Genomic DNA, 27,383 nt, shown 5'->3' with positions numbered 1-27,383 from the left:
TTCCGTGCGAGAAAAACGCATCTGTGTGCAAAGGGCTTTATTGCTCGTCAGGGTGTTTCCCAGTTACGATTTTATTACCGGTATTTGGGGGGTCGCGGCCTGAAAAGGTTGAAAACCACTGAGATATATCATACTGTAGGCCAAGTGCCATGTTTCTATGTTCTAGAATCTAGATAGTCAGTGTGCCATGATGTCAACATGCATTTTAACTCTTATACTGCTTTGAACGTTCCCGTTCGCCCCAATTCTCGCAAGATATCACCGCCAATACGGCCGTTCGTTCGTTTACCTTGTTGATGTCTGTAAGCTGATGAGGGGTCGCACCGCCGTGTACTGTAATCACATGGCGAGCAGTGATGTTCTTAAAAATCCATTATGCGTTTACATCAACGGAGACCATTTCGCTTCCGTGTTGATATCTCTGGCCCTGAGGCTTTGTGGGCTATGTCTGTTCCCAGTCTATGGCAGGAGGTAGCGGCCAAATTCACATTAATGGCATTACGCCACCCTCTGCTGGCTGGTCTACGAAAGCGCAGGCAAAAAAGGCAAAAAAGGCCAAGAGGCAAAAAAATACAAAATAAAAGTCTATCAATCTACTATAACGTTGCAAAGGTAAGCCGCTTTTTGATGGCACCAGACCCAATAAATAAATAAATAATCTGGCAGTAGGAGAGTTAATGACACCACATCAGAATTCAAACATATTTTGACAGGACATTGTTATAATGATCATTAGATCATCCCTGACTCCCTCCCCAGTCAGAGTTCACAGTTTTAATGAATTTGGAATTATGTGTAGGATGTCATTTGCTGTAACTTCATTTAATTGGTTAAAAAAAAGATTTTAAAATAAAAATCCTCTCTATCCCACAGTTTACAGTTTACAGTTTAGGCATTTAGCAGACGCTTTTAATCCAAAGCGATTTACAATAAGCAGGTAATACACATCATTATAATAAGCAAGATAATATGTCAGAACATCAACAACAATATACTGTAGCAATATAACAAATGCATACAGCCTGAACAGGTTGAGAACCACTGCTTTACAGCACCTTACATTTATGTCAGATATGATAATCTTCCCCTCTAGGCTAACATGCTGTTTATGTCACTTTGAAATAGAATGTTAGTTTCCATTGAGGGACAGATTGAAAATAACTTTATACTTGACTTTTAACCACTTGCATCCCTATTCTGGGAGGAACATTCACCAAAAATAGCCGATCTACAAGCTCACAACGCGTGGAAACAGGCAACCTCCTAATACCCAAATAAAAGCCTGGACCTGGACTGGAAAGTGTTTTTAATGCCTCCATGTACACATCTAGACTGACTCGAAAATCTAAACCAGATCCCAAATCAGCAGCCAGGGAATTCAGTCAATTCAAACACTTTTTTTGTGACATTTAAAATTCCAGGATCTATTTATATGCAACTATGCCACGCCTGTTGAATATGCTCTCATTAACACATAGGATGCCCAGGATTATTCAACATTTAATCAGCAGGTGCCCATGGCAACCTGCCATTTTAACTTCTTTGGAAGTCCTGGCAAAAAAGTAATCTGAGTAAATGTAATCCAAGTATGTCACGTTTATTTTCGCGATAGTATTTTCTTTCAGTCAGGCAGTTTTGTAACAATCGCGGGCCACAGTGCTTTTGTAACGGCCGGTAGAAAAGGCCGGGTTTTAAACATGAAGGTAGCTTTGTACAGTAGCTACAGATTAATATAGTTTACTGTAGGCCTACAACGCGTCGAACGCGTCAACAGGCACAGGGAGACATCAAAGAGTTTGGCGTGTTGATACGTTGTGGACCTCCTATGAGTTAATATGCCAATATGTCACATCTCCCCTACTCAATATGCAGAAACCTCCATGCCCCTGCGTGCCACCCGCTGCCAGACACACGCACGTTGCACCAAAACACACGAGTGAGAGAACAAACTTTCAACACATTGTTTTACAACTAGATGGCACTGAGCTGAAAGGAAACCAAACCAAACCTGTGTAGGAGAGACCAGCCTGCTTAAATAACCTACTCCACATGATTGGAGCCAGGTGTGTCTCATCCTCTATAGACACAGCCCTGTAAGCTGTTCCCCTTTTTTGAATCACACCTTGACACACAACCCATGGAATCACACCTTGACACACAACCCATGGAATCACACCTTGACACACAACCCATGGAATGGATCATCACACGTCATACAACACATGATAAGAATTATCAGTGCGATTGTGCCAATCAAAACAGTGTCCATTGGGTCAGTGCAAAAGCATGACAGGTGAAAGTTGATCAGCTATGGGAGGAGGCCCTACATGTATAGCTGAATGAGTAGAAATAAAGACATACAGTAGCTATGGGGAGGCCTTATAGCTGAATGAGTAGAAATAAAGACATACAGTAGCTATGGGGAGGCCTTATAGCTGAATGAGTAGAAATAAAGACATACAGTAGCTATGGGGAGGCCTTATAGCTGAATGAGTAGTAATAAAGACATACAGTAGCTATGGGGAGGCCTTATAGCTGAATGAGTAGAAATAAAGACATACAGTAGCTATGGGGAGGCCTTATAGCTGAATGAGTAGAAATAAAGACATACAGTAGCTATGGGGAGGCCTTATAGCTGAATGAGTAGAAATAAAGACATACAGTAGCTATGGAGAGGCCCTATAGCTGAATGAGTAGTAATAAAGACATACAGTAGCTATGGAGAGGCCTTATAGCTGAATGAGTAGTAATAAAGACATACAGTAGCTATGGGGAGGCCCTATAGCTGAATGAGTAGAAATAAAGACATACAGTAGCTATGGAGAGGCCTTATAGCTGAATGAGTAGAAATAAAGACATACAGTAGCTATGGGGAGGCCTTATAGCTGAATGAGTAGAAATAAAGACATACAGTAGCTATGGAGAGGCCCTATAGCTGAATGAGTAGAAATAAAGACATACAGTAGCTATGGAGAGGCCTTATAGCTGAATGAGTAGAAATAAAGACATACAGTAGCTATGGAGAGGCCTTATAGCTGAATGAGTAGAAATAAAGACATACAGTAGCTATGGAGAGGCCTTATAGCTGAATGAGTAGTAATAAAGACATACAGTAGCTATGGGGAGGCCTTATAGCTGAATGAGTAGAAATAAAGACATACAGTAGCTATGGGGAGGCCTTATAGCTGAATGAGTAGAAATAAAGACATACAGTAGCTATGGAGAGGCCTTATAGCTGAATGAGTAGAAATAAAGACATACAGTAGCTATGGGGAGGCCTTATAGCTGAATGAGTAGAAATAAAGACATACAGTAGCTATGGGGAGGCCTTATAGCTGAATGAGTAGAAATAAAGACATACAGTAGCTATGGGGAGGCCTTATAGCTGAATGAGTAGAAATAAAGACATACAGTAGCTATGGGGAGGCCTTATAGCTGAATGAGTAGAAATAAAGACATACAGTAGCTATGGAGACTGGGGAGGCCTTATAGCTGAATGAGTAGAAATAAAGACATACAGTAGCTATGGAGACTGGGGAGGCCTTATAGCTGAATGAGTAGAAATAAAGACATACAGTAGCTATGGAGACTGGGGAGGCCTTATAGCTGAATGAGTAGAAATAAAGACATACAGTAGCTATGGAGAGGCCTTATAGCTGAATGAGTAGAAATAGAGACATACAGTAGCTATGGAGAGGCCTTATACAGTAGCTGAATGAGTAGCCTAGAAACTAGAGTGCACTCTTGTCGAGATGCCAACTTGCTCCTTGTGCACTCGTGACCATATATGGACTACTTGTGGGCCAGTAGGGCTTGCAAGTACTGGGATCGGTGCTGTCTGCAGGGACGTGCAGAGAATATTAGAGAGGCAGGGAATGACATTTCTAAAAGAGCCTTTTGGTGAAAATATCTAAAATAGCAGACCTCCAAGCTTACAATGCGTCGCAGCGACGATTAAAGGGCAGGGGCTCAAGCCCCCTTTGATGTCTATGTGTGCACGTGCCTGGCTGTCTGAATGTATGTGGGTGGGCAAGTTGGCAAGGTTGTCGAGGTGCCAACTTGTGTCTTGTTTATGTGGAGATCCACAGGCATCAAACCAAGGCCCTGCTTGGCATTACTAATTAACATACGTTTTATGCCCATATATGGAGATTCCTATATTGTCAATATTAAGGACATTATTAAGGATATTATGTTATCAATATTAAGGACATATATGGGAATGCCCATATTAGGTAATGTCCATATATGGGCATGTTTTGACATAACATAACTATCATGAAGGGGTCTCCATATATGAGTAACTGGTCCCATATACATCACTGTCGCATGCCACCCTGAGGTCGCAAGTCACCCTGAGGTGTCTTACCAGTTATTTATACCAGGTCGCCTGATGGTGACGTCAAAGAACACTGGTGAAGAAGGCAGCCATAAATGCAGACACACACAGAACAGATACCCCTGGAATCAGACCGCACCCAACGTAGTACTTGGACGCTCTGCTGGCACAAGTAATAGAGAGAGATATGGTGGAGGCTGCATGAGTAGAAATAAAGGTGATCAGACATTATTCAAGAGAGTGCAGAAATTCCCTTCACTTTCATATAAGCTGCACTTCTATCCAACTCCTCCCTGAGCACAAGACTCTTAACCTCTAAGTGCTCCCTGAGCACAAGACTCTTAACCTCTAAGTGCTCCCTGAGCACAAGACTCTTAACCATAAGTGCTCCCTGAGCACTGCACTAACAGCACTCACACTGCTGTGATAGTAAGTAGGATGGAACATTAATGAATAGCAGACACGGATCCCAATAGTAACTTTACTGAACTTGGAATAAACAGTTGTTTCTAGACTCTGACCTCTTATGACATTCCTATGTGGAGGTTCTTGTGCTGCATTTTTGACAAGAGCACATACATGTCACTTCTGATGCATTTTCCACTGACCAATGGACACTTTTTGTTTGGCACTGCACTGATTAGTAGTAGGCATTTTATAAATGGTAAATGGTGCATTTAGGCTATATAGCGCCTTTATCCAAGGCGCTTTACAAAGATTGTGCATTACATTCACCCATGACCCATTCACACACACACACCATTCATACACCGATGGTGTATGACTGGCATTCATCCGTCAATCCATCCATCCGTCCATCTAGTAATAAATGAATAGCAGCCACTGCTCCTAACAGTCACAGCACATAGAGTTATATATAATAGAGAGCGGACCAGCCCCGCCCCCAGCTATCATTTCAATGCAAGTTGCTCAGTGGCGTTTGAAGCACCCGGTAGACTACAGGAGGAGCCGTTTTGGCACATAAATACGGCACCTGTACAGGGAAGCTACAGTACAGAGTCAGAGAGGCAGGGGGCACTGCGTTGCTCAGGGCAACACCTTTGGCAGCTACTGTATACGTGTTTCTGGGTGTATATGCACATGTAATACCTCTATATGGACTAATTGGGGTGTGGGGAATTCATTTCTGACATTGTTTTGACCATTTTGGGTGATCTGGACCTCGAAAAGGTCATGGTCACGGTCATTTTGCTATTCCGAAGACTGTGGCCATAACTTGGCCATTGTTAGGAGTGAAAACAGGTGCAATAGGTCTAAATCAACTAATTTTGACATGTATAATTCATTTCTGACATTGTTTTGACCATTAAGGATCATCTTGCCTTTGAAATATCAATGTCAATGCCATTTTTCAAAAACGATTTTGTTCCTTACTTGCACTTTTATAGTATTTTTTCATAAGTTTATACTTGTGAAATACATACTACTGAGAAATACAACAAGTAAACATCCCCTTTAACTTTAAAGTGGGGTTTTAAATGGGTGTTTAAATGAGAAAATAAGACCATTTACGAATAAAAGTGACAAATAAAATCACACAACAAAATCACACACAAAATGAAATAACAATTTCCCTCAAAGTGCACCATATTGTGATTGTGTGCATGCAAGTTGGTAAGATGTGTTTTTACAGGATGGATTTGTCATTGTTCCATGGCAAAATATGATGCACAGAACTCCATCAGCAAGGCAGTCATATCGTCGAGTGTCATGCTTCAGACATGGCAGGAGTGTACTTAAGTCAAAGTGCTCCTCCCATCCATCAGAGCTTGACATTGCCTTTTTGAGGCACTTGTCCTTTGGACAAGTATATTTCCCATTAACTTGTCCGGACACAAAAGTCACTTCTCTGGATAAAAATGTTATACATTGAAATAGAATTAATAACAAAAGGACTGCTAATGACCCCCCTTGCTCCCTCCACTCCATAGTATGGGCAGTCCATAGTCTGCATACAGCACAAAGCTGCTAGGAGCACCACAGAAAAAGTGAAACCAAGAGCCACTTGTCCTCATTTTTAATGCACGGACAACAGAACATGCCCTGTTCCATGTTACATTGGTTCTATTCTTTCCTCAGGTTCCTTGGCTGTTGCAAGCAGGTGGCAAGAAATGCACTAGAAAGGTGCCTTGTTGGTCTCAGCAGTTGTACTTCTCTGCTACCAATGCTGTGTCTTGTTCTGTCAAGGTCTTTGCCTCTACACATTTTGTTAGATATTGTACTCGGTCAGAAGCCATAACTGCATGTTTAATCCTCACCTGGCCCATGTAGTAATCTCCTGTCTCCAAGGCATAGGCCTACAGTATGTGCCTTGATCACTGTCTTAGCTATTGGTACTCAAAGATGAGAGACTGCTTGATGCAGTGGAAGCATGTGCTGATTCTCACCAGTGCCATACTGCTGCCAAATCTCCTTCATCCCCAGCTTGGAAATATGGGGTGTAGTATAGCAGTTATGCGAAGGAGACAACAACTCTCTGGGGTCCGCTCATAGTTCCGACATCCCATTATTCCGACCATTAGGTTAGTGAAGGTTAGGGATAGGCTTAGTTATAATGGAGTCAGTACATGCAGTCATGCACCATGTGTCAGCCTTCTCAATCCTTTTCAAAATGTCTGGGATCTCTTCTCCACCAGCCGCCTATGTCATCATCACCAGAGACAACAGAGCTGACAATGGTAAATGGACTGCATTTACAGTATCACTTTTCTCCAAAGCGCTTTACTATGTATTTCACATTCACCCATTAACACACACATTCACACATACTGTACATTCACACCATGAAGCCATGCAAGGTGCTCATCAGGAGCAGTTAGGGGTTCAGTGTCTTGCTCAAGGAACCTTCCACACATAACCAGGAGGAGCCGGGAATTAACCCTGGAACCTTCAGATTCCAAGGCAGCTGTTCTACCTACTGAGCCACTGTCGCTCAACAATGTGGGTAGCATTGCCACAGGCTTGATTGGACACCATATTCCGAACACACAGCTGGTGTTCTCCTCAGACACCCAGAATTTGTAAAGTTGCTGAGGGATGGGTGCGTCTGTCGACTCTGTTAGCTCTGATGATAAGGGGCTGGTGGTGAAGAGATCCCAAAGATTGAACTAGATTGAGGAGGATGACACCAAGCTGGTGGTACATGTGGATTCAACTGGCCATTATTACTAAATCTATCCATAACCCTAACCTAATGGACGGAATAATGGGACGCCAGGATTATGAGTGGACCCCAGAGAGTCATACGTCATAACATGACTCGCACAGAAACAAATGGCGCGTCTAGGCTGCATTGACTTCTATTCTATGCTGAAACATAAAAACAGCTTTATCTATGAATAAGGTGCAAAGAACGCCAGGGAAGCAGAGATCTGCCTGTTTTCACGGCGACACTTTACCGCGATGGTCGGCCCCAGTTTGGATTTTAGTTTCGCGAGTAAACAAATGGATTATCTTCCTCAATCGTCAGTGGACACTCACGTGCACATGCACAAAGCTTCCGAGGCTCTTCAAAATAAAGCGTAAGTGAACGACGGCAGCAGCAACAGCTAGAAATGTTAGAAACCTTGGCTTCCGTTGTGTTAATGCTATACTACACCGCAAACTTCCAAGCACTGGGGATGAAGTAGATCTGGTAGCAGTATGGCTCTAGGGGCGCAGCGGCACATGCTTCCACAGCGTCAAGCAGTCTCTCATCTTGGAGCACCACTAGCCACGACAGTTATCAAGGCACATATGCCTTGGAGACTGGAGATGACTGCGAGTGCATGGGCCAGGTGGGGACTAAACATGCAGTTATGGCTTGGCTACAATATCTAACAAACCTTTGAGAGGCAAAGACCTTGACAGAACAAGACACTGGTAGCAGAGAAGTACAACTGCTGAGACCAACACGGCACCTTTCTAGTGCATGTCTTGCCACCTGCTTGCGACAGCCAAGGAACCTGAGGAAAGACTAGAACCAATGGAACATGGATGGATGCAAGGAACACTTAGATACTCGACAGCTGACTTGCTGATGGAGTTCGGTGCCTCACATTTTGCCATGGAACAATGGCAAATCCATCCTGTAAAAACATACTAACTTGGAAGCACACAAACACAATACTGGTGCACTTTGAGAGGAAATGTTATTTAATTTTGTGTGTGCTTTTGTTGTGTGATTTTTGTTGTGTGATTTTATTTGTCACTTTTATTCGTAAATGGTCTTATTTGCTCATTTAAACACCCATTTAACCCCCCCCCCCTTTAAAGTTAAATGGAGATGTTTACTTGTATGTATTTCTCACTAGTATGTATTTTGTTATAAACAAAACAAACTTATGAAAACATACTATAAAAGTGCAAGTAATGAACAAAATCGTTTTTTGAAAAATGGCATTGACATTGATATTTCAAAGATAAGATGATCCTTAATGGTCAAAACAATGTCAGAAATGAATTATACATGTCAGAATTAGTTGATTTAGACCTATTGCACCTGTTTTTACTCCTAACAATGGCCAAGTTATGGCCACGGTCTTCGGAATAGCAAAATGACCTTGACCATGACCTTTTCGAGGTCAAAATCACCCAAAATGGTCAAAACAATGTCAGAAATGAATTCCCCACACCCAAATGAGTCCAAATAGAGGTATTACATGTGCATATATACCCAGAAACAGAAAAGTTGGATTTTCATCATAGCCGATGGCAGCCATATTTGATATGGCCATTGCGCCATTCGTGCCACTATGGCGAACAAGCACCTCAGTGATTTTTCATGTCTAGGGACCCACTGACTCAGTTCAGGTGAGAAACTCCCCTAACACCAAATTGCGAGCAGGACTTTAAGCCAGGTACAGGAGTAGGTGGTGTTGTGCAGTCTGGTTTATTAACCAGGCTACTGCGGCGCGGCAGCTTAGCATGTGCATCTTAACAACACTGTAGATCAGGACTAGGCAACCTTAGGCACAGTGCCAGCACAGAGGAGGGTGATCACTGGCACACTGGGCATGAGTGTGAGAGAGAGGATTTATATTTTAAAATATAATATTGTTTTAAACGTTGTCAATTGAATGAAGTCATCTAATTTGCACAAATGACATCCTGCACATAATTCTATATTCATTAAAACCCTGAACTCTGACTGGGGAGGGAGTCGGGGAGATAGTAGGTGGGTTATTGCAACCGTCAGGTCGCAGTTACTATCAAAACCTCCACCGGCTGTCAGTCCGTCAGTCTGTCACACATCACACGTCACACTTTTGCCCTGCTCATATCTCCGCAACCGTTGCCCCGATCCATGCCAAATTTCGCACACACACTCCTTGCCTGCCAAACCACAACCTCCACCCAATCAATTCTCAGATGCCCCTCTTCTAGCGCCACCATGAGGCCGATTCTTGCAAAACACATTTTTGGACACTGCTCCTACACATTTTGCCCTAAAATCATGCAAATCGGTACTCAATATGTCTACACTCATGTCATCTCTCCCATATAGCGCCACCATCAGGCCGATTTTTTCAAACACTTTTTTGGACACTGCTCCTACACATTTTGCTCTAAAATCATGCTGCGACCTGACGGTCGCTTATCTCCCGATTAGGGAGTCTTACTGGTTGCTCTAATGATCATTTTAACAATGTCCTGACAATTGAAATATGAAGTTTTGATGGCGTGTCATTAAAATGTATGTTGACAATGACATGGCACACTGACTATCTAGACAATTAAAACATGGCACATTTCAAAAAGGTTGCTGAGCCAGACAGCTTCACACATTCCTCCATGGTTTCACTCTGGACTGAATCATATTCTCCAGACTGAAACCATTTTGGTTCCATTTGTACTCCTGTTATGGCGGAGGTGACAGTGGGTTCTGTCTGGTTCTGTCTTGTGCTACTGTATGTTTAGTTGTGTCTTGTGCAGGCCTGGAATTTCATCCTTTTAGGGGCAAGGCCACTTGGCCTTTTGTGTTGTCCATTTCTTGAGGGCACAAAGGCCAAATGCCAGGGCAGGAAGGCCATCAAATATGTGTTGAATTTAAGGGTTAAGAATGATAACCTAATCTGCAGTGAAATAGATAAATGATGGTATTTACAATCTGATCCATGCTCAGCCCTGCACCAATCAAAGTCACTGGATTGGTTTAAAGATGGGGACTCTGGGGAGTTAAGATTTCAGAATCTCAACAAAAGACACTGGTGTCAACATGACAAGAAAGAGACACTGGTGTCTACATGACAAGAAAGAGACACTGGTGTCTACATGACAAGAAAGAGACACTGGTGTCTACATGACAAGAAAGAGACACTGGTGTCTACATGACAAGAAAGAGACACTGGTGTCTACATGACAAGAAAGAGACACTGGTGTCTACTGTCTACATATTGACCAGAAAGAGACAGAGCAGAAAGTGGTACAGTCAGCTGGAGCATTAAGGCCACTGTGGCCTCAGGTCATGCCATTGGTTTGAGGGGCATTAAGGCCACTGTGGTCTCAGGTCATGCCATTGGTTTGAGGGGCATTAAGGCCACTGTGGTCTCAGGTCATGCTTTTTGATTGATTGAAGGCTTTATTAGAAGTTTGCATAGGAAAATGTACAGATTCATGACGGTACAGTTCACTGGTACAAGGTCTACTAAAAGGAGATCCATGAAAAGACTAAGCTTATTTCAACAGGAAACCATTAAAGTATCTCATATAACATTGAATGACAGACAAATAGAACACAGTACTATGCAGTAGATATGTAAAGAAAAAAAGAAAACAGTAGGTCTATACAATCAGTAAGTACAGTATATACAATATATACAAGGAAGGGGCAGGTAACAGTAAGTCTAAACACTCAGTATGTACAGTATATACAAGGAAGGGGCAGGGAGGGTAGGGTTGGGCTAGGTTTTTACCAGTTGTGAACGGCTGCTGCCTGTAAGTGGTTTTTTAGGGCAATTTTAAAGGATGCTAGTGATCCACACTCCTTTATGGCCTTCGGTAAGGCATTCCACATTTTTGTGGTGTAGCAGAAGAACGAGTTCGACCCTTTCTTTGAGTTGACTCTGGGTTGAACGTGATCTGTGGCACTGCCTCTGGTGTTGTAATTATGGACATCCTTAACGTTTTTAAAGTATTTTGACAGGTACTTGGGTATCATAGTGGTGTAGTGTATCTTGTACACCAGGCCCATTGCAAGTTGCTGTACTCTGTCATCTACTCTGAGCCACCCCACTCTTAACTGGTGAGTAGCGGTGAGGTGAGTCTGATTGGGAAGGTTAAGCAGGACCCTAATTAGTTTATTTTGGGCTGTTTGGAGTTTAGTTTTTAGGGCTTGTGGGGCGTCACGATACCATACGTGGACTCCATAGTCAAAGAGGGGCTGGATTATTGCACCAGCTATGGTCTTCAGTGTGTTGAAGTTGACCATTGGGGCGATCCTCTGTAGGAAACGAGTTCGTTGGTTGATTTTTTGTATTACTTTTGAAGTCATCTTTTCGCTGGAAAGATTAGCTTCAAGGATACATCCTAAGTAGGAGATTTCATTTTTTCGTGTTATGACCTTGTCACCCACTTTGATTGTGAAGTTCTCTACCTTTTTGAGGTTATGATTTGATCCGAAGAGGATGGACTCGGTTTTGCCCAGGTGAATTGATAATTTGTTGTCGTTAAGCCATGTGCAGATCTTACTCAGTTCAGAGTTAAGTGTCTTTTCAACCTGCAAGTGGTCCTTGCCCGAGACTAGGAGAGCCGAGTCATCCGCGAACAGGAACAGGTTGCAGTCGCAAGCAGATGCCATGTCGTTCACGTATATTAGGAACAACAGAGGTCCCAGTATGCTACCTTGGGGAACTCCACAGCTTACTGGGAGGGGGGGGGACAGGGTACCGTTAATCTCCACCACCTGTTCCCTCCCCACCAGGTAAGATTGCATCCAGCTCACTGCTGCGCTGTCAAGACCGATGGCTTTTAGTTTCTCAATCAGAATAGCATGATCCACGGTGTCAAATGCCTTCTGGAGGTCCATCATGACCATGCCACTATACTTGCCCTGATCCGCTTCGCGTTTGATTTGGTCAGTCAAATAGAGAAGGCATGTGTCAGTGGAATGGGATTTTCTGAATCCAGATTGGAACTCGTAAATCAGATTATTCTCATCGAGATATCTTGCAATCTGTTCGTAGACTATTTTCTCCATGACTTTGGATATGGAGCTAAGAATGGAAACGGGGCGGTAGTTTCCAGGGTCTAGTTTGCTACCTTTTTTATGCAGGGGGGTTACTTTTGCTAGTTTGAAGTCCTGGGGGACATGACCCTGTTTGATGGAAAGGTTAATTATGTGGGTAATGATTGGAGCAATGGTGGCGGCTGAATCTCTGAGAAATCTAGCTGGGATTTTATCAAGGCCAGTGGCCTTGTGTTGAGGTAGGGCGCTCAATTTTTTAAACACTTCATCAGTTGTCACTGTGGAAAGTTTAAAGCTGTCTTTACTGACGCCCAGTTTTTTGTAGAATGTATTAACAAATTCTTCACCATACCGCCCAGATGGGGCGACCAGTCTTTTGACCAGTGAACGGGCTGTGGTGGTAAAGGTTTTGTTAAAATGGGTAGCCACTTCACCTTTGTCAGAAATGAGAGCGGCGTCCGTTTTGATGTTTATGTTGTGGCATATGGTTTTTGATTTTAAGCCTAATTGGTTGTTAAGCAACTTCCATAGGTCTCGTGGGTTGTTTTTGTATTCATCGATTTTGTCGTCGATGTAGTTTTTTTTGGCGGATCTAACTAGGGCGGTTGTCTGGTTTCTAAGTCTCTTGCATTGAGCAGTAAGATGCTCAATGTGTTTTTTGAGGTCATGGTTGAATTTTTTCTTGAGCTTTTTGCAGCACTTTCGTTTTTCATCGTATTTTTTGTCTCTGAGTCTAGCTGATTCTGCAATATCTGAGTTATACCATGGCTCTTGGCGGGCTTTAACCCTGGTGGTATTCAAGGGGGCCACGTCGTCTAGAGCATCGGTCAATTTGGTTTTAAAACCGCACCATGCTTCCTCGACATCTTTACACTGCAGCTCTGGGGAAAAGTCTACACCCGCTAGTTTGAGATTAAAAGCCTCACTGGAGTAGTTCTTCAGGCTTCTAGCAACGACAGTTCTGTGGCCACTAGCTTTGGGTTTGTGTATTTTTCGGGTAGAGTAGATCATATAATGATCACTAAGACCGCATACAATAGCCCCGCTAGCGGTGACTTTGGACTTGTCAGTGGTTACGACGAGATCTATGAGGGTTTGAGAGTGCTCTGTCACCCTGGTGGGTACTGTGACAAGCTGAGTGAGGCTGTATTGCTTGCATAACCCATCAAAGGACTTGAACATGGGTGCGTCTTTACGCAAAATGTCCACATTCCAGTCGCCCAAAATGTGACACTCGGTACCGTCCACCTTTGCTAAGCTCTCATCAAACAGCTCAAAGAAATCATTCTGATCAGGTGGTCTATAGACAGCGCATATTAGTATGTTTTTGGCATGTTCAAAGATTACCTCAATCCATACAGTTTCAAGTGAACTGTGGTGTAAGTCTGGACGGGGGACAAAATTGACATCATTGTGTACATACATGCAAACTCCGCCTCCATACCTGTTTCTATCATTCCTGATTACAGTATAGTTGGCAATTTCAATGCTAGCATCCGTAAACGAGTCATCAAGTTTAGTTTCAGAGAAGGATAAAATCTTTGCCTTACCGTCATGAAACATTCCCTTAATTAACTCCAGTTTTTTGGGATTCAAGCTATTGATGTTCAAATGGACATGATGAAGTCCTGGTTTGGCAAAAACAACAGAGTGCATGTTCTCTGTAGTAATCGAGCCATCGTCGTAGCTGGGGGGCTCTTTGTCTACGACCGAGACAGGAAAGTTTGTCGTGGGGGGGAGGTGGTCATCATAGTCCGGTTGTAGTGTTTGAGGGGCATTAAGGCCACTGTGGTCTCAGGTCATGCCATTGGTTTGTGGGGCATTAAGGCCACTGTGGTCTCAGGTCATGCCCTGGTCAATGTGGTCATGTGGTATGTTTAGTTCTTCAAACAGCTCTCATTCCAACACAGTGAATCCAGCAGTGTTCATCAGTGCCTTTTTATTATGGACCAATTCACGCTTCAAAGCCCTGACACATGATCTACAACACAAGCACACACCCACATACACTGTCATACACACGCACACGCACACACACACACACGCACGCACGCACGCACGCACGCACGCACTCACACACACACACACACACACACACACACACACACACAGCTACATTTTCACTAAACAGCCTGATTTAGCATGCAAAGTTGATGGCGTGTCTTCAGTTAGAGGTGACATGTTATCAACTCATTTAGACCTGAGACCGATTGAAGAAATATCTTCTAAATCCTAACAGTTTTCTGAAAAAGAACTATATTATATAGTTATATATTTCTACAACGATGTTTCTTTCTACACATCATTGCTGTTGGGCAGATCCACAGGCGACGTGTTTCCAGCTTGTAGATCTGCTACTTTTGATGCTTCTGTGTTTGAATCACTTTTTGGATAGAAAGAGGTTTCCACCAGAGGATCAGGGACGTGCTGGCCATTGGGAAAAGCGGGACAACTCCCGAACGGCCGGTTCATTCCCGGCCGGTCCAGGCCGGCCATTAGGAAAAAAATAAAAATAAAATGTCGGCCTTTGTTCCATTTTGGGGGCTGGGCGGCCAACAAAGTAAATCGTCACTGTCGGGCAGAAACCTTGTATCTCCAAGTTAAAAATGTATACATTTTTTCGCAAAGCAAAGCCCTGCTTCATCATACAAGGCTGTTGCACAAAAGTAGTGAAAACAGCAGATCTAAAAGCACACAACGCCTCGTGGTGCGAGTCGTTGCGTGCTTGTAGATCGGCTGTTTTCACTATAGTTTAAATAATTTTTTAAATGATAAATACAAAACAAACGGTTTTGGACATACAAGGTTTCCACCCGACAACGACGAAATATAACTCATGTAATTGGCCCACTGGCTTGTCACTTGTCATGATCTGAAATGGCAAATCTTTGAGTAGCAGCAGTGCTATAGAGAGAGCTCTCTCTCTAAAGCGCGCAATGAGGGCCTCTCCAACTCTTTTTACCGGGCTGAATCAGGGGCCCAGCACGTCCCTGCAGACGATACATAGCCTAGCTTTAATCTATCCATAGATGCTCTCCTGGTTTTAGTCAAGGAAGATCAAAGAAGGAACGGACACCAACGTCATTTTCGTCATTTCAGGCTCCATGGGACGCCGCCATGACACTTTGGCCACCCAAAATTAACATTAGCGTCTATGAGCACTTCGTCACTTCCGCCACCCAAAAGTGGCCACCCGGCGTGCCAACTTCCGGGTGTTGTCTGTTCCTTGTAGATATTCCTTGGTTTTAGTGGGTTTACAATGGTTCCTGATTGACAGGTGGAGAGGCGGGCCTTGCCAGTAGCTGTACTACTAGGTGAGATAGTTTAAGAAACACAGGAAAAGATTTTGAATTCCTTTGTGCAGGCACATGCGTGTGTGTGTGTGTGTGTGTGTGTGTGTGTGTGTGTGTGTGTGTGTGTGTGTGTGTGTGTGTGTGTGTGTGTGTGTGTGTGTGTGTGGTCTTGGTGGTGAATGATGGATGTAAGGGGGGGGGGGGTGGCTGGGGTTAGGTTTTAATTTAGTAGACAGTGATGACATCATTGTTGTCATAGCGGGGAGTGCTACGCTGCTAACTAGCGCTGCTGTGTGCTGATTGGCTGAGCCAGATCATTAAATGTTGATAGGCTGGCTGTGGGATTGAGTTTCACTGCAGGAGCACAGATCACATGTTAAAGATGGATACTGGATGGATGGATGGATGGATAGGTAGATACACACACTCTGTTATACAGTCTGGGAGACTGTTGTTCTGATCATCAGTTTCTGGATGAGAAGCTACAAAGCGGAAGTGAAGCCTCCTCCACACTTCTGTTTTGTTTTTACAGTCACACACAATTATCCTACTATCTATACTATAATTTTGCGAATGTCTGAGTGAGTGAGTGAGTGTCTGTCTGTCTGTCTGTCTGTCTGAAACAGCGTTTCTCCTCAGTGGCTGGAGCAATTGATCTGAAATCGCATCACCATCAGCATATGAACACACCTAACATAACTGTGAAGCCCGTTTGTCACTTTCACAAATCATATACTGTATATTAGCATTTTTATGGTGTATCTACTATCTATTCTGCATCTAGCATGAGGCACATCTATTCTGCATCTAGCATGAGGCAACATGTTTAACCAGCTCTCTCTGTGTGTGTGTGTGTGTGTGTGCAGGCAGGCGGATGTGTGCGCAGGCGGGTGGGTGGGTGGGGGGGGTAGCCATTAAACGAAACGGGTATTTCTTACATTGATGCTCCTACATATTATCATGCAAGCACCAGTTAAAGTTACTTTCCATCCCTCATATAGGAGCTCATATCTTTGAACGGGTAAGGGCTAGTAAATATAAATCATCTAAGCACATTTAGCTTGCTGCTTAGCAGAAATGATATTTTAAAATATATTTGTTGTGAAAGGAAATGCCAGCTTCCATTACTCAGGAGCTGTAGTTCCAGACTCTATGTAGCATTCAGAGATGGTGGAATAGTTGTCTGGCTACGCAAGACTAGTCAAAACAGGTGACAAGAATAAGTGAGTGCTGGGGGTGAGCAAGGTTCTGTGAGGTTCTGCAGCTTATTGGATCTGCTACGTCAGGGACGTGCTGGGCCCCTGATTCAGCCCAGAAAAAGAGTTGCAGAGGCCCTCATTGCGCGCTATAGAGAGAGATCTCTCTCTATAGCACTGCTGCTACTCAAAGATTTGTCATTTCAGATCATGACAAGTGACAAGCCAGTGGGCCAATTACATGAGTTATAATTTGTTGTTGTAAGGTGGGCACCTTGTATGTCCAAAACCAGTTTGTTTTGTATTTATCATTTAAAAAATGATTTAAACTAGTGAAAACAGCCGATCTACAAGCACACAACGCCTCACGGTGCGAGGCGTTGTGTGCTTGTAGATCTGCTGTTTTCACTACTTTTGTGCGACGGCCTTGTATGATGAAGCAGGGCTTTGCTTTGCAAAAAAAAATTACAAATTTGAAACTTGGAGATACAAGGTTTCTGCCCGACAGTGACGATTTACTTTGTTGGCCGCCCAGCCCCCAAAATGGAACGAAGGCCGACATTTTATTTGTATTTTTTTCCTAATGGCCGGCCTGGACCAGCCGGGAATGAACCGGCCGTTCGGGAGTTGTCCCGCTTTTCCCAATGGCCAGCACGTCTTTTTCTGTTTTTGTAAAAACCTGGCAGACGACACATTCCTCCATCAGGATGAAGTCTGAGGGCTCTATTTTGAAGTACCAGCTCTTATGCCTTAACTCTCTGAGGAAATGTTTGGTGGTGGAGACAGTATGGACAGGCCTTTAAAGGAGTAGTTCACCCCCAAAATGACTTTTTTTCTATTGATTACTCATGCCATGGAGACTAGAGTTCAATAATATTTTTTGTTTTTTGTCACATTCCTAAGACAAAAAATAGTAAATTTACCTCCATTGATTCCGGATGGTGACCCGTTTCGAAACGGATGGGGGAAAATGTATTGTTGTTATCAAATTTTTGTCTTAGGAATTTACCTGACTTTCGCCAGATGGTGGCAGCATTGCGTTGCATTGCTTTACCATCTGGGCTCGGTCCGCCAGCGTTGATAACACTCGTAAAGTCCCGGGCCGGACCAATCAGCGGCAGCTATGGGCGGGCTCTGAGCGGCTCTGAGCCAATAGAGTGACGTTGCCTGAGTGCATGACGTTGCCTGTCTGCAACGTCATGCAGACAGGCCAATATGAGTGGTTGGAGTTGGCACTCCCAGACTGTGATAGAAACGGCCACATCCAATCACCTGCTACAGAAATTCAAAAAATGGCCCGCCCCTTACATAGAGTCTGGCCGAGAGATCCCAGATGTAACGCAGAGCGTTACGCACTGCTGCAACTATCTGGCGAAAGTCAGGTTACTTAGGAATGCAACAAAAAACTAAAAATATTATTGAACTCTAGTCTCCATGGCATGAGTAATCAATAGAAAAAAAGTCATTTTGTGGGTGAACTACTCCTTTAAGTTAAGGCATAAGACAATCAAAATAGGCTGCTGCTCTGACACTGCACTCCAGCCTGTCAGTCACATCAGAGAGCTGTCAGCGCAACTGGCACATTTCATTGATTGATTGATTGATTGATTGATTGATTGATTGATTGATTGAATGATTGAATGATTGAATGTTTTATCAGTCAATAATTTAAACGGTACAGTGAGACATTCATGCAGGCTAAAAGGATAACGTAACACAAAAACACATGTGGTACTAAGGTATTCCCTATTCAAAGAAAGGGTACAAGGTCAACTAAAAGGATACCACAGGAAAGCTTATGGGCTTGTTTTATGACAGACAAATAAAATACTGTACTATACAAACAATATCATTATAAGTCGTAAAAAATGTGTACAGTCAGGGGGAGGTAAGGATAGGCTTTGACATCAGTTCCACATTTTAGCAGCATACTAGCAGGAGAACAAATGTAACCCTTTGTTTTGAGACACATCAGGGTTGGACGTGATCTGTGGATCTGCCTTTGGTGTTGTAATTCATTCAACTAGGGCAGGGGTCGGCAACCCAAAATGTTGAAAGAGCCATATTGGACCAAAAAAACCCAAAACAAATCTGTCTGGAGCCGCAAAAAATTATAAAAGCCTTATGAAAACAGTGAAAACAGTGAAAACAGCCGATCTACAAGCACACAACGCCTCGCACCGCGAGGCGTTGTGTGCTTGTAGATCTGCTGTTTTCACTACTTTTGTGCATCAGTCTTGTATGATGAAGCAGAGCTTTACTTTGCGAAAGAAAAAGAAAAAAAAAACATTCAAATTTGAAACTTGGAGATGGTTTCTGCCCGAAGGTGACAATAAAAAAAATCGTTAAAACAAAAAATATTTTTTTTCCCCTATCTTTTTCCATTTTCATAAATTTTTTAAAAAGCTCCAGGGAGCCACTAGGGCCGGTGCTAAAGAGCCGCATGCGGCTCTAGAGCCGCGGGTTGCTGACCCCTGAACTAGGGGTTCAGAGTCTTGCTCAAGGACTCTTCCACACTAACTCTGGGGGAGCCCGGGATCGAACTGGGAACCTTGTGGTTCACATCCGGCCACTCTACCTCCTGAGCCACTGCCGCCCCAATGTATAGTACTGTATGCCATGGTGTGTGTGTGTGTGTGTGTGTGTGTGTGTGTGTGTGTGTGTGTGTGTGTGTGTGTGTGTGTGTGTGTGTGTGTGTGTGTGTGTGTGTGTGTGTGTGTGTGTGTGTGTGTGTGCTAAAGGTTAGAGTCCTGCAGTAAGAGGATTGTAGCTTCCTGACAACAGGCCAGATGGTCTCTGTCTGTCTGTCTGGATGGATGGATGGATGGATGGATGGATGGATGGATGGATGAACCATGACGTGTGTGAGGGTGTAAACATTAAAACAATGGATTCTATCAACAACCATCACCAGGGGCGAAATTAGACCTTATTCTGCATGGGTTTTCAGATCAAAAGGGCCCTGTACTGCTGTGAGGGGGCCCATAGATTAGGAGATTAGAGACCCCTAATGGAAATGACTAAATAAATACATATAATAGCCTGTGAATTTATATTTTTGTTTCTTAATTGTGGGCTCGCCTGAAAGGCGAGAACACTATGTTATCTTCATTTACAGAGTTCCGTCGCAGACAGTACAAAGGCAGGGCCCTTAGCCAATGAGGTGCAATTGAGTTGCGGAAAAACATGTGGGAGTGGTGTTAGCTGGGGTATTGGTTGAGCTTCACATGACAGTTAGCACGCTGCAGAATATAGTCACGTTGGCAACCATACTTGCAATTGAGGTGCCAACAAGCCTAAATGTAGATCTTTGTGCCCATACATGGTGTTACATGTGAGCCCACACTGTTTCGTAGGAAGGAGTATTTCTAATTAGAAAATAACATCCCTTGCCACTGTCGCCAGTAGGGGGGGCCCTTGGGTTTATAAAACCCATCAACCCTATACAAATTATGCTACTGACCATCACTGATCATTTGGACAGCATGTTTTCATCTAGTTTTAGTCATATTTTAGTCATCTGAAATGCTGCAGTTTTACTCTTAGTTTTAGTCGACTAAATGTGAGCAAATGCATTTTGGCGGTGTTTTGATGGCGTCGAAATGGACAATTTCACACTTGGTTTTGCATGCTGAGAATAGCAGATCTACAAGCTCACTGAGCTTGTATTTCTGGTATTTCCAGAGTGGAGCGCAACCAAACATGAAAAGGGTTTCCTTTTAGTTCTACTGTTCTCTCCACTATCCATCCATCCATCCATCCATCCATCCATCCATCCATCCATCCATCCATCCATCCATCATCCATCCATCCATCCATCCATCCATCCATCATCCATCCATCCATCCATCCATCCATCCATGCATCCATCCATCCATCCATCCATCCATCCATCCATCCATCCATGCATCCATCCATCCATCCATCCATCCATCCATCCATCCATCCATCCAAGTCCACTAGTGGATAGTAAAAGTTCAGTCTGTAAAGAACTTTAGCCCTATTTGATACCTTGGCTATTTGAAAATAGCAGATCTACAAGCTCACAGCGCGTCGCATCGTCGCATGACTGCACTTACTGTACATTCTCGCCCGCAGTCCGCAGCAACTTCCTCGCACTAAACGAGGATGTGAATCTACATGAAAATGTCTTTTATATATAAATCTGTGTATATAAAAATTATATTTCCACACAGAATCTCTTTGTTGCATCAACATTGTTCATGTGAATATGTTTGTTTGTGCTTATTTATTGAGATGTCGTACATACAGCTGGAGGAGGAGACGTACATACAGTACATGCAGAACACAACGTTGCAGGCCTTTCAAAGAGTATTCAGAGAGATCACGTGACTTACTGTCATGTCATAGGAGCTTTACGTGTTCATGGGTATTTATTTAAGTTTATTGAATATGTATGTGTGTATTTCTGTGTCCAGGTGTTGCAGAAGCTGGGCAAGGCTGACGAGACCAAAGATGAGCAGTTTGAACAGGTTGTCGTCAACTTTAAGAGGCAGGAGGTAAGAAAACCTTTCATATAAATATGATTTACATTAAGGCTGGGTGATATTAGGAAAAACGTAGATATTCGATAACGTTGTTGAATATCAATATCAATTACTCACGATATTATGCATTATATTGTTTTTAATGTTTTTCTGCTTTAGATCCACTGCCTGCCTAACCCAGATAATGAATATCATATCCATGCATGCACACTGTACAGTACACATAGAATAAAGACATTAAATGAATATCATATCCATGCATGCACACTGCACAGTACACATAGAATAAAGACATTAAATGCCTTATTTCCATTTTCCAACAATGGTTTTATTGAAGTAACCACACCTGGTTACAGATGGACTGCTATTTTTGCATGTGCTACGTGCATGCATAGTGTGTCTGTTAATTAATTTGAAACATTCACCAATACCTCATTTCAAGCTGTCTTTATCGATATGTATACGATATGTTGATACCTCGATATCGAAAATGTTTCGATATATTGCCCAGCTCAACTTTCTTGGAACCTTGGTTCGTTCTTGCAAACCGACTTGCGTTTCCACCAGATTGAACCAGAGCCATTGTCCCCCAGTACAGATGGTGGTTCACTGGAAAAACCAAGGATTTTGTGGTTCCCGTTCCGAACCAACTTTTACGGTTCGGAACCAACTCCGGTTCTCGGTGGAAAAGCACACCTCTGGTTCATCACATAGGTTATTTGCCGGTGGAAAAGGCCCCTATGTATGACACATAATGAGTCCACTAGTACTAGTGGTTCTAAAACGTTAACTGATACTCTCTCAGAGTTACACACCTGTTACGGTCTTCCAGGGTTATCTCTTTATGAGTTTCTGGTAATATTATTGTCCACAATTTTTTTTATGTCCACCACAATCAACTAAAAGCAAGAGTAAAGTTATAGGTCTGGAGCTGTGCTTTAAAGCTATCCACAGAGGCTGCCTGTCTTAGGTGTAGTGGGAGCTTATTCCAAGCTGTCGGCCCGTAAAAGCAGAAAGCTGCTTCACCGTATGTTTTACATGTCATTGTAGGCACATGGAACAGATCAACACTAGAAGACTAACAGACTGTGTATATGTAGGCCTACTGTATGTTTGTATATGTGTGTGTATGTACTGTATATAATTACACAGTATAGCCTACTGTATATCATTTTATACATGATTGTTTCCTCAGTCAGAAGGATCCAGACTACAGAGAGAGATGAAGGCCTACATGGCTGCTATTAAAGGTAGGCCTACACACACACATGCACGCACGCACGCACACACACACACACACACACACACACACACACACTGATGCACATGGTGCCAAATGTACCGTAATACATCATTCATTGCGCCAGGAAATTTTAATTGATTGAATGAGACAGAAATGTAAATCAGTGCGACCAAAGTCAATACACTTAGTCCAAAGGGAACACACCAATACAAAGTGCTTGTGTTCTTGTTTCCATTCGGGTCCTAGGGATTCAATTAATTTATTTACGCTATTCAACAGTTAGCTCATTCCTATTTGACCAAATTCTTATTTTTTTTCTTTTTTTTTAGGGTCAGCCTTGAAAACTGACCTTTTCCCACGATGACTCATTCAAAAATGTATGCTAATTAGTCAGGCCTCAGGTTCCATAAATCTATCACCACTAAAACATAAATGACCACGGCCCCTAGCAGAGAATAAATAAAATAAATGACCACGGCCCCTAGCAGAGAATAAATAAAATAAATGACCACGGCCCCTAGCAGAGAATAAATAAAATAAATGACCACGGCCCCTAGCAGAGAATAAATAAAATAAATGACCACGGCCCCTAGCAGAGAATAAATAAAATAAATGACCACAGCCCCTAGCAGAGAATAAATACAATAAATGACCACGGCCCCTAGCAGCCAAATGGCAGTGAATGTCTTGGATGCAGCTCAACGTGCATCTCCTCCTAAAAATAGCAGATCTGCAAGCTCACAATGCGTTACAACATGGTGCGTTGTGAGCTTGTCGATCAGCCATTTTTTATGTTCCCGACTAAGAGGGATACTGAGGAGGTTTAAGTGGTTCAACTATAAAAGTGTAAAAGTTATTTTCAATCTGTCCTACAGTATAATGGAAACGTGTAAAATAATACATAATACTGTATCTTAATTGGAAAGTTTAAATATTTAGCGTACCGTTTCTATGACATAATCAGGCTCATATGCTCTGTTGTTGAACAAGTAAAAGAAGTATATAATTCGTCACGCTTCCTCTGTTTACACCTATTGCCTGACTCCCGGGTGTTACACGAAAATCGGTGACCGATCACCGATGCCTTGCAGTCTGTGGTGATTTGCGTAATCATTCCACAGTATTCAGTAGGTCACGGGTTACTTTGCAACGCGTTGCCTCCAGCTCTGATAGTAAGTGAGTGTGTTGTGTTTGTATGGTAGGAATGCAGCAGGCCTCCATCAACCTGACTGAGTCTCTACATGAAGTCTACGAACCAGACTGGCACGGGAAGGATGACGTCATGGTGATTGGAAAGGTCAGTATCAAACCCTACCTTTAGGTAATACCTACCCCTACAGCACCCTACTCTACCCTACTCTACTCTACCCTAACCTACCCTACCCTACCCTACCCTACCCTACCCTACCGTACCCTACTCTACCCTACTCTACCCTACCCTACCCTACCCTACCCTACCCTACCCTACCCTACTCTACCCTACCCTACCGTACCCTACCCTACCCTACCCTACTCTACCCTACCCTACTCTACCCTACCGTACCCTACTCTACCCTACTCTACCCTACCCTACCCTACCCTACCGTACCCTACTCTACCCTACTCTACCCTACCCTACCCTACCCTACCCTACCGTACCCTACTCTACCCTACCCTACCCTACCCTACTCTACCCTACCCTACTCTACCCTACCCTACCCTACCGTACCCTACCCTACCCTAACCTACCCTACCCTACCCTACTCTACCCTACTCTACCCTACCCTACCCTACCCTACCCTACCCTACCCTACCGTACCCTACCCTACCCTACCCTACCCTACCGTACCCTACCCTACCCTACTCTACCCTACCCTACTCTACCCTACCCTACCCTACCGTACCCTACCCTACCGTACCCTACCCTACCCTACCCTACCGTACCCTACTCTACCCTACTCTACCCTACCCTACCCTACCCTACCCTACCCTACCCTACTCTACCCTAACCTACCCTACCCTACCCTACCCTACCCTACCCTACCGTACCCTACTCTACCCTACTCTACCCTACCCTACCCTACCCTACCCTACCGTACCGTACCCTACCCTACTCTACCCTAACCTACCCTACCCTACCCTACCCTACCCTACCCTACCCTACCCTACCCTACCCTACCCTACCCTACTCTACCCTAACCTACCCTACCCTACCCTACCCTACCCTACCCTACCCTACCCTACTCTACCCTACTCTACCCTAACCTACCCTACCCTACCCTACCCTACCCTACCCTACCCTACTCTACCCTACCCTACCCTACCCTACCCTACCCTACCGTACCCTACTCTACCCTACCCTACCCTACCCTACCCTACCCTACTCTACCCTACCCTACCCTACCCTACCCTACCCTACCGTACCCTACTCTACCCTACCCTACCCTACCCTACTCTACCCTACCCTACCCTACCCTACTCTACCCTACCCTACCCTACCCTACCCTACCCTACTCTACCCTACCCTACCCTACCCTACCCTACTCTACCCTACCCTACCCTACTCTACCCTACCCTACCCTACCCTACCCTACCCTACTCTACCCTACCCTACCCTACTCTACCCTACCCTATATATCTTCAGTGCCATCCCTAATTCACAGCACACATTCACCCACCGATGGCAGAGGAAATGCTGCCAGGCACCAACCTGCTCATCAGGAGCATTTGCTTTGCTCAGAGACACAGGGGGACCTGGGGATCGAACTTGGAACGTCCCGTTTCCCAAGTGACCACTCTTCCTCCTGAAACACTGACGCCCGTTCAATTATTAACCGGTCAATGTTATTACCTGTAGGTCAGTATGTGAACACTGAACAGTCATTGTTAGTTAAACCAGCTGTTTGTGGTAGTAATGCTAACACAGTTGTGCCATAACGAAAAAACACCTGGGACGTATCCTCAGTCCTCAGTGATCCAGCCCAAGCTCATCTGGGTTTCGGGTCTTGCAACATCATACCCCTCCCCTTTGTGACCCAGCCGGGGTTGATCAAGTCCCGACTTACGTCCCAGTAGCTACCCACGATCAGTCCCATTAGGGAAAGACAGGACCATCACTCCACCACTCCAGAACTACTCTGCCAAGACTAGGAAAGGAAATCTGGCGCTTGGAAGGACTAGGCTCTGTGGATTTACTCCTGTCCGGGCCCCTCCTACGTCTCACCAGGTCCATGCACTCCTGCTCTCACCAGGTCCAGGACCTGTGCGTTGCACCAGACTTCAGCCCCAGACATTTCACTCAGGAGTGGTGGATTTTTGAGCCACTTCACCCAACGGCGGTGTTGCAGGCTCCGTTTGTGGCTTGAAGGCTTAACCGTGGGTTTGTTGGGCTTCTTCCTCATGGAAGACACAGGCTGGGGCGCTAACCCAACCTGCTCCTGGGTACCGTCTACATTCCGGCTGTCACCCGTCTCTCCGGTGGTCACCAGACTATTCCTGGTTGTCACGTAGTCTATTCCTATGAGTCACTATAAACATCGCATTGATGCACCTGGGACGTATCCTCAGTGATGATAATCTAGTTAGACCAAACACCTAATCAGCACAAAACTTTGACAAAACCTAAGAATGCTATCTATCTTTCATGTATGGTCATTGAGGGTGGGCGAGTGCTAGGGTAAGTGCTATGGGCTTACTGTAGGTGGAGTCTGTCTGAAGAACAAGTGAACTGTCTGTTTACTGTGCTTGTTGCTTCCTTTAGGACTGTGATGCATTGTGGGAAGACTTCCATAACAAACTGATCGACTCCACCCTGCTGAACCTGGATGCATATCTGCTGCAGTTCCCTGATCTAAAGGTAAATGTTCCCTTACATTAATGTTGTCGTTGTCTTAACCCATTTAGAATGGGTAAACATTTTGTGTATCATTATTTTATGCTTTAACTATTGAAAAATAGCAGATATACAAGCTCACAGTGCGGCACCGAGTGCCGCGCTGCAAGCTTGTAGACCTGCTATTTTTGAAAAATCGTGAAAATTAGAATTTTGACACGATTCTATAAGTGTCTTTTGAATCCTTCTAAGGTTTTTTTTAAAAACCCATGTTTCTGTCAGCAATCTGGCCAGCCATCGTCAAAGAAAAGGTCCTTTTCACTTAACTGGAGCTCAGTTAGTCTGTTCTTGAGAGACTACTGTGGCAGTGGTTCTCAAACCTTTTCATGTGAAGGACCCCCAAAATGATATGTATTTGGCCACGGACCCCCATCTCAAAATATTTAGTTGCAGGGACCCCCCAGATTCGTATTATTATCTTAAACTATTATAATTGAAGAGGCCAAGCCTTTTGTTTTGTCGGCGGATGGCCAGCGCAGGAACACTCACATTCAATGGGGCTTTGGCCCCAAATATCCCCCAGTGGTCTGGCCACGGTGGGATAGGCTACCTTAACCTCCTTGAATGGACTTACTGTATATGATGAATAATGTAACCTTTTGTGTCATTATTTTGCATTATCAAATGGTCAGAATTTAGCAGTTCATTCAATGTTATGCCCAAAACTTTAACTGTGGCACACACTGTGCGTCTGTGCCACAGATACATCAAATCTTTTATAGACATATTTCTACTTCTACGTATGTTA

The 27,383-nt window shown here is 43.9% G+C and overlaps 1 protein-coding gene across 4 annotated transcripts in view; it reads left to right on the top strand.

Moving 5' to 3' along the window:
- The window catches only part of amph (amphiphysin), an 88,665-nt gene that overhangs the window by 7,106 nt on the left and 54,176 nt on the right, over positions 1 to 27,383 (top strand). For all 4 annotated transcript variants that reach the window (XM_080725147.1, XM_080725146.1, XM_080725145.1 and 1 more), the window contains exons 2-5: positions 21,453 to 21,533; positions 22,717 to 22,771; positions 23,967 to 24,061; positions 26,504 to 26,599. In XM_080725147.1, the coding sequence (XP_080581273.1) occupies positions 21,453 to 21,533; positions 22,717 to 22,771; positions 23,967 to 24,061; positions 26,504 to 26,599 (327 nt within the window). The remainder of the gene's footprint in view (positions 1 to 21,452; positions 21,534 to 22,716; positions 22,772 to 23,966; positions 24,062 to 26,503; positions 26,600 to 27,383) is intronic.

This window comes from Nannobrachium achirus (genome assembly GCF_963921795.1).
Source record: "Nannobrachium achirus genome assembly, chromosome: 5".
NCBI lineage: Eukaryota > Metazoa > Chordata > Actinopteri > Myctophiformes > Myctophidae > Nannobrachium > Nannobrachium achirus.
Note: the sequence above shows the minus strand (reverse complement) of the source record. Positions and strands in the feature narration are given on the sequence as shown.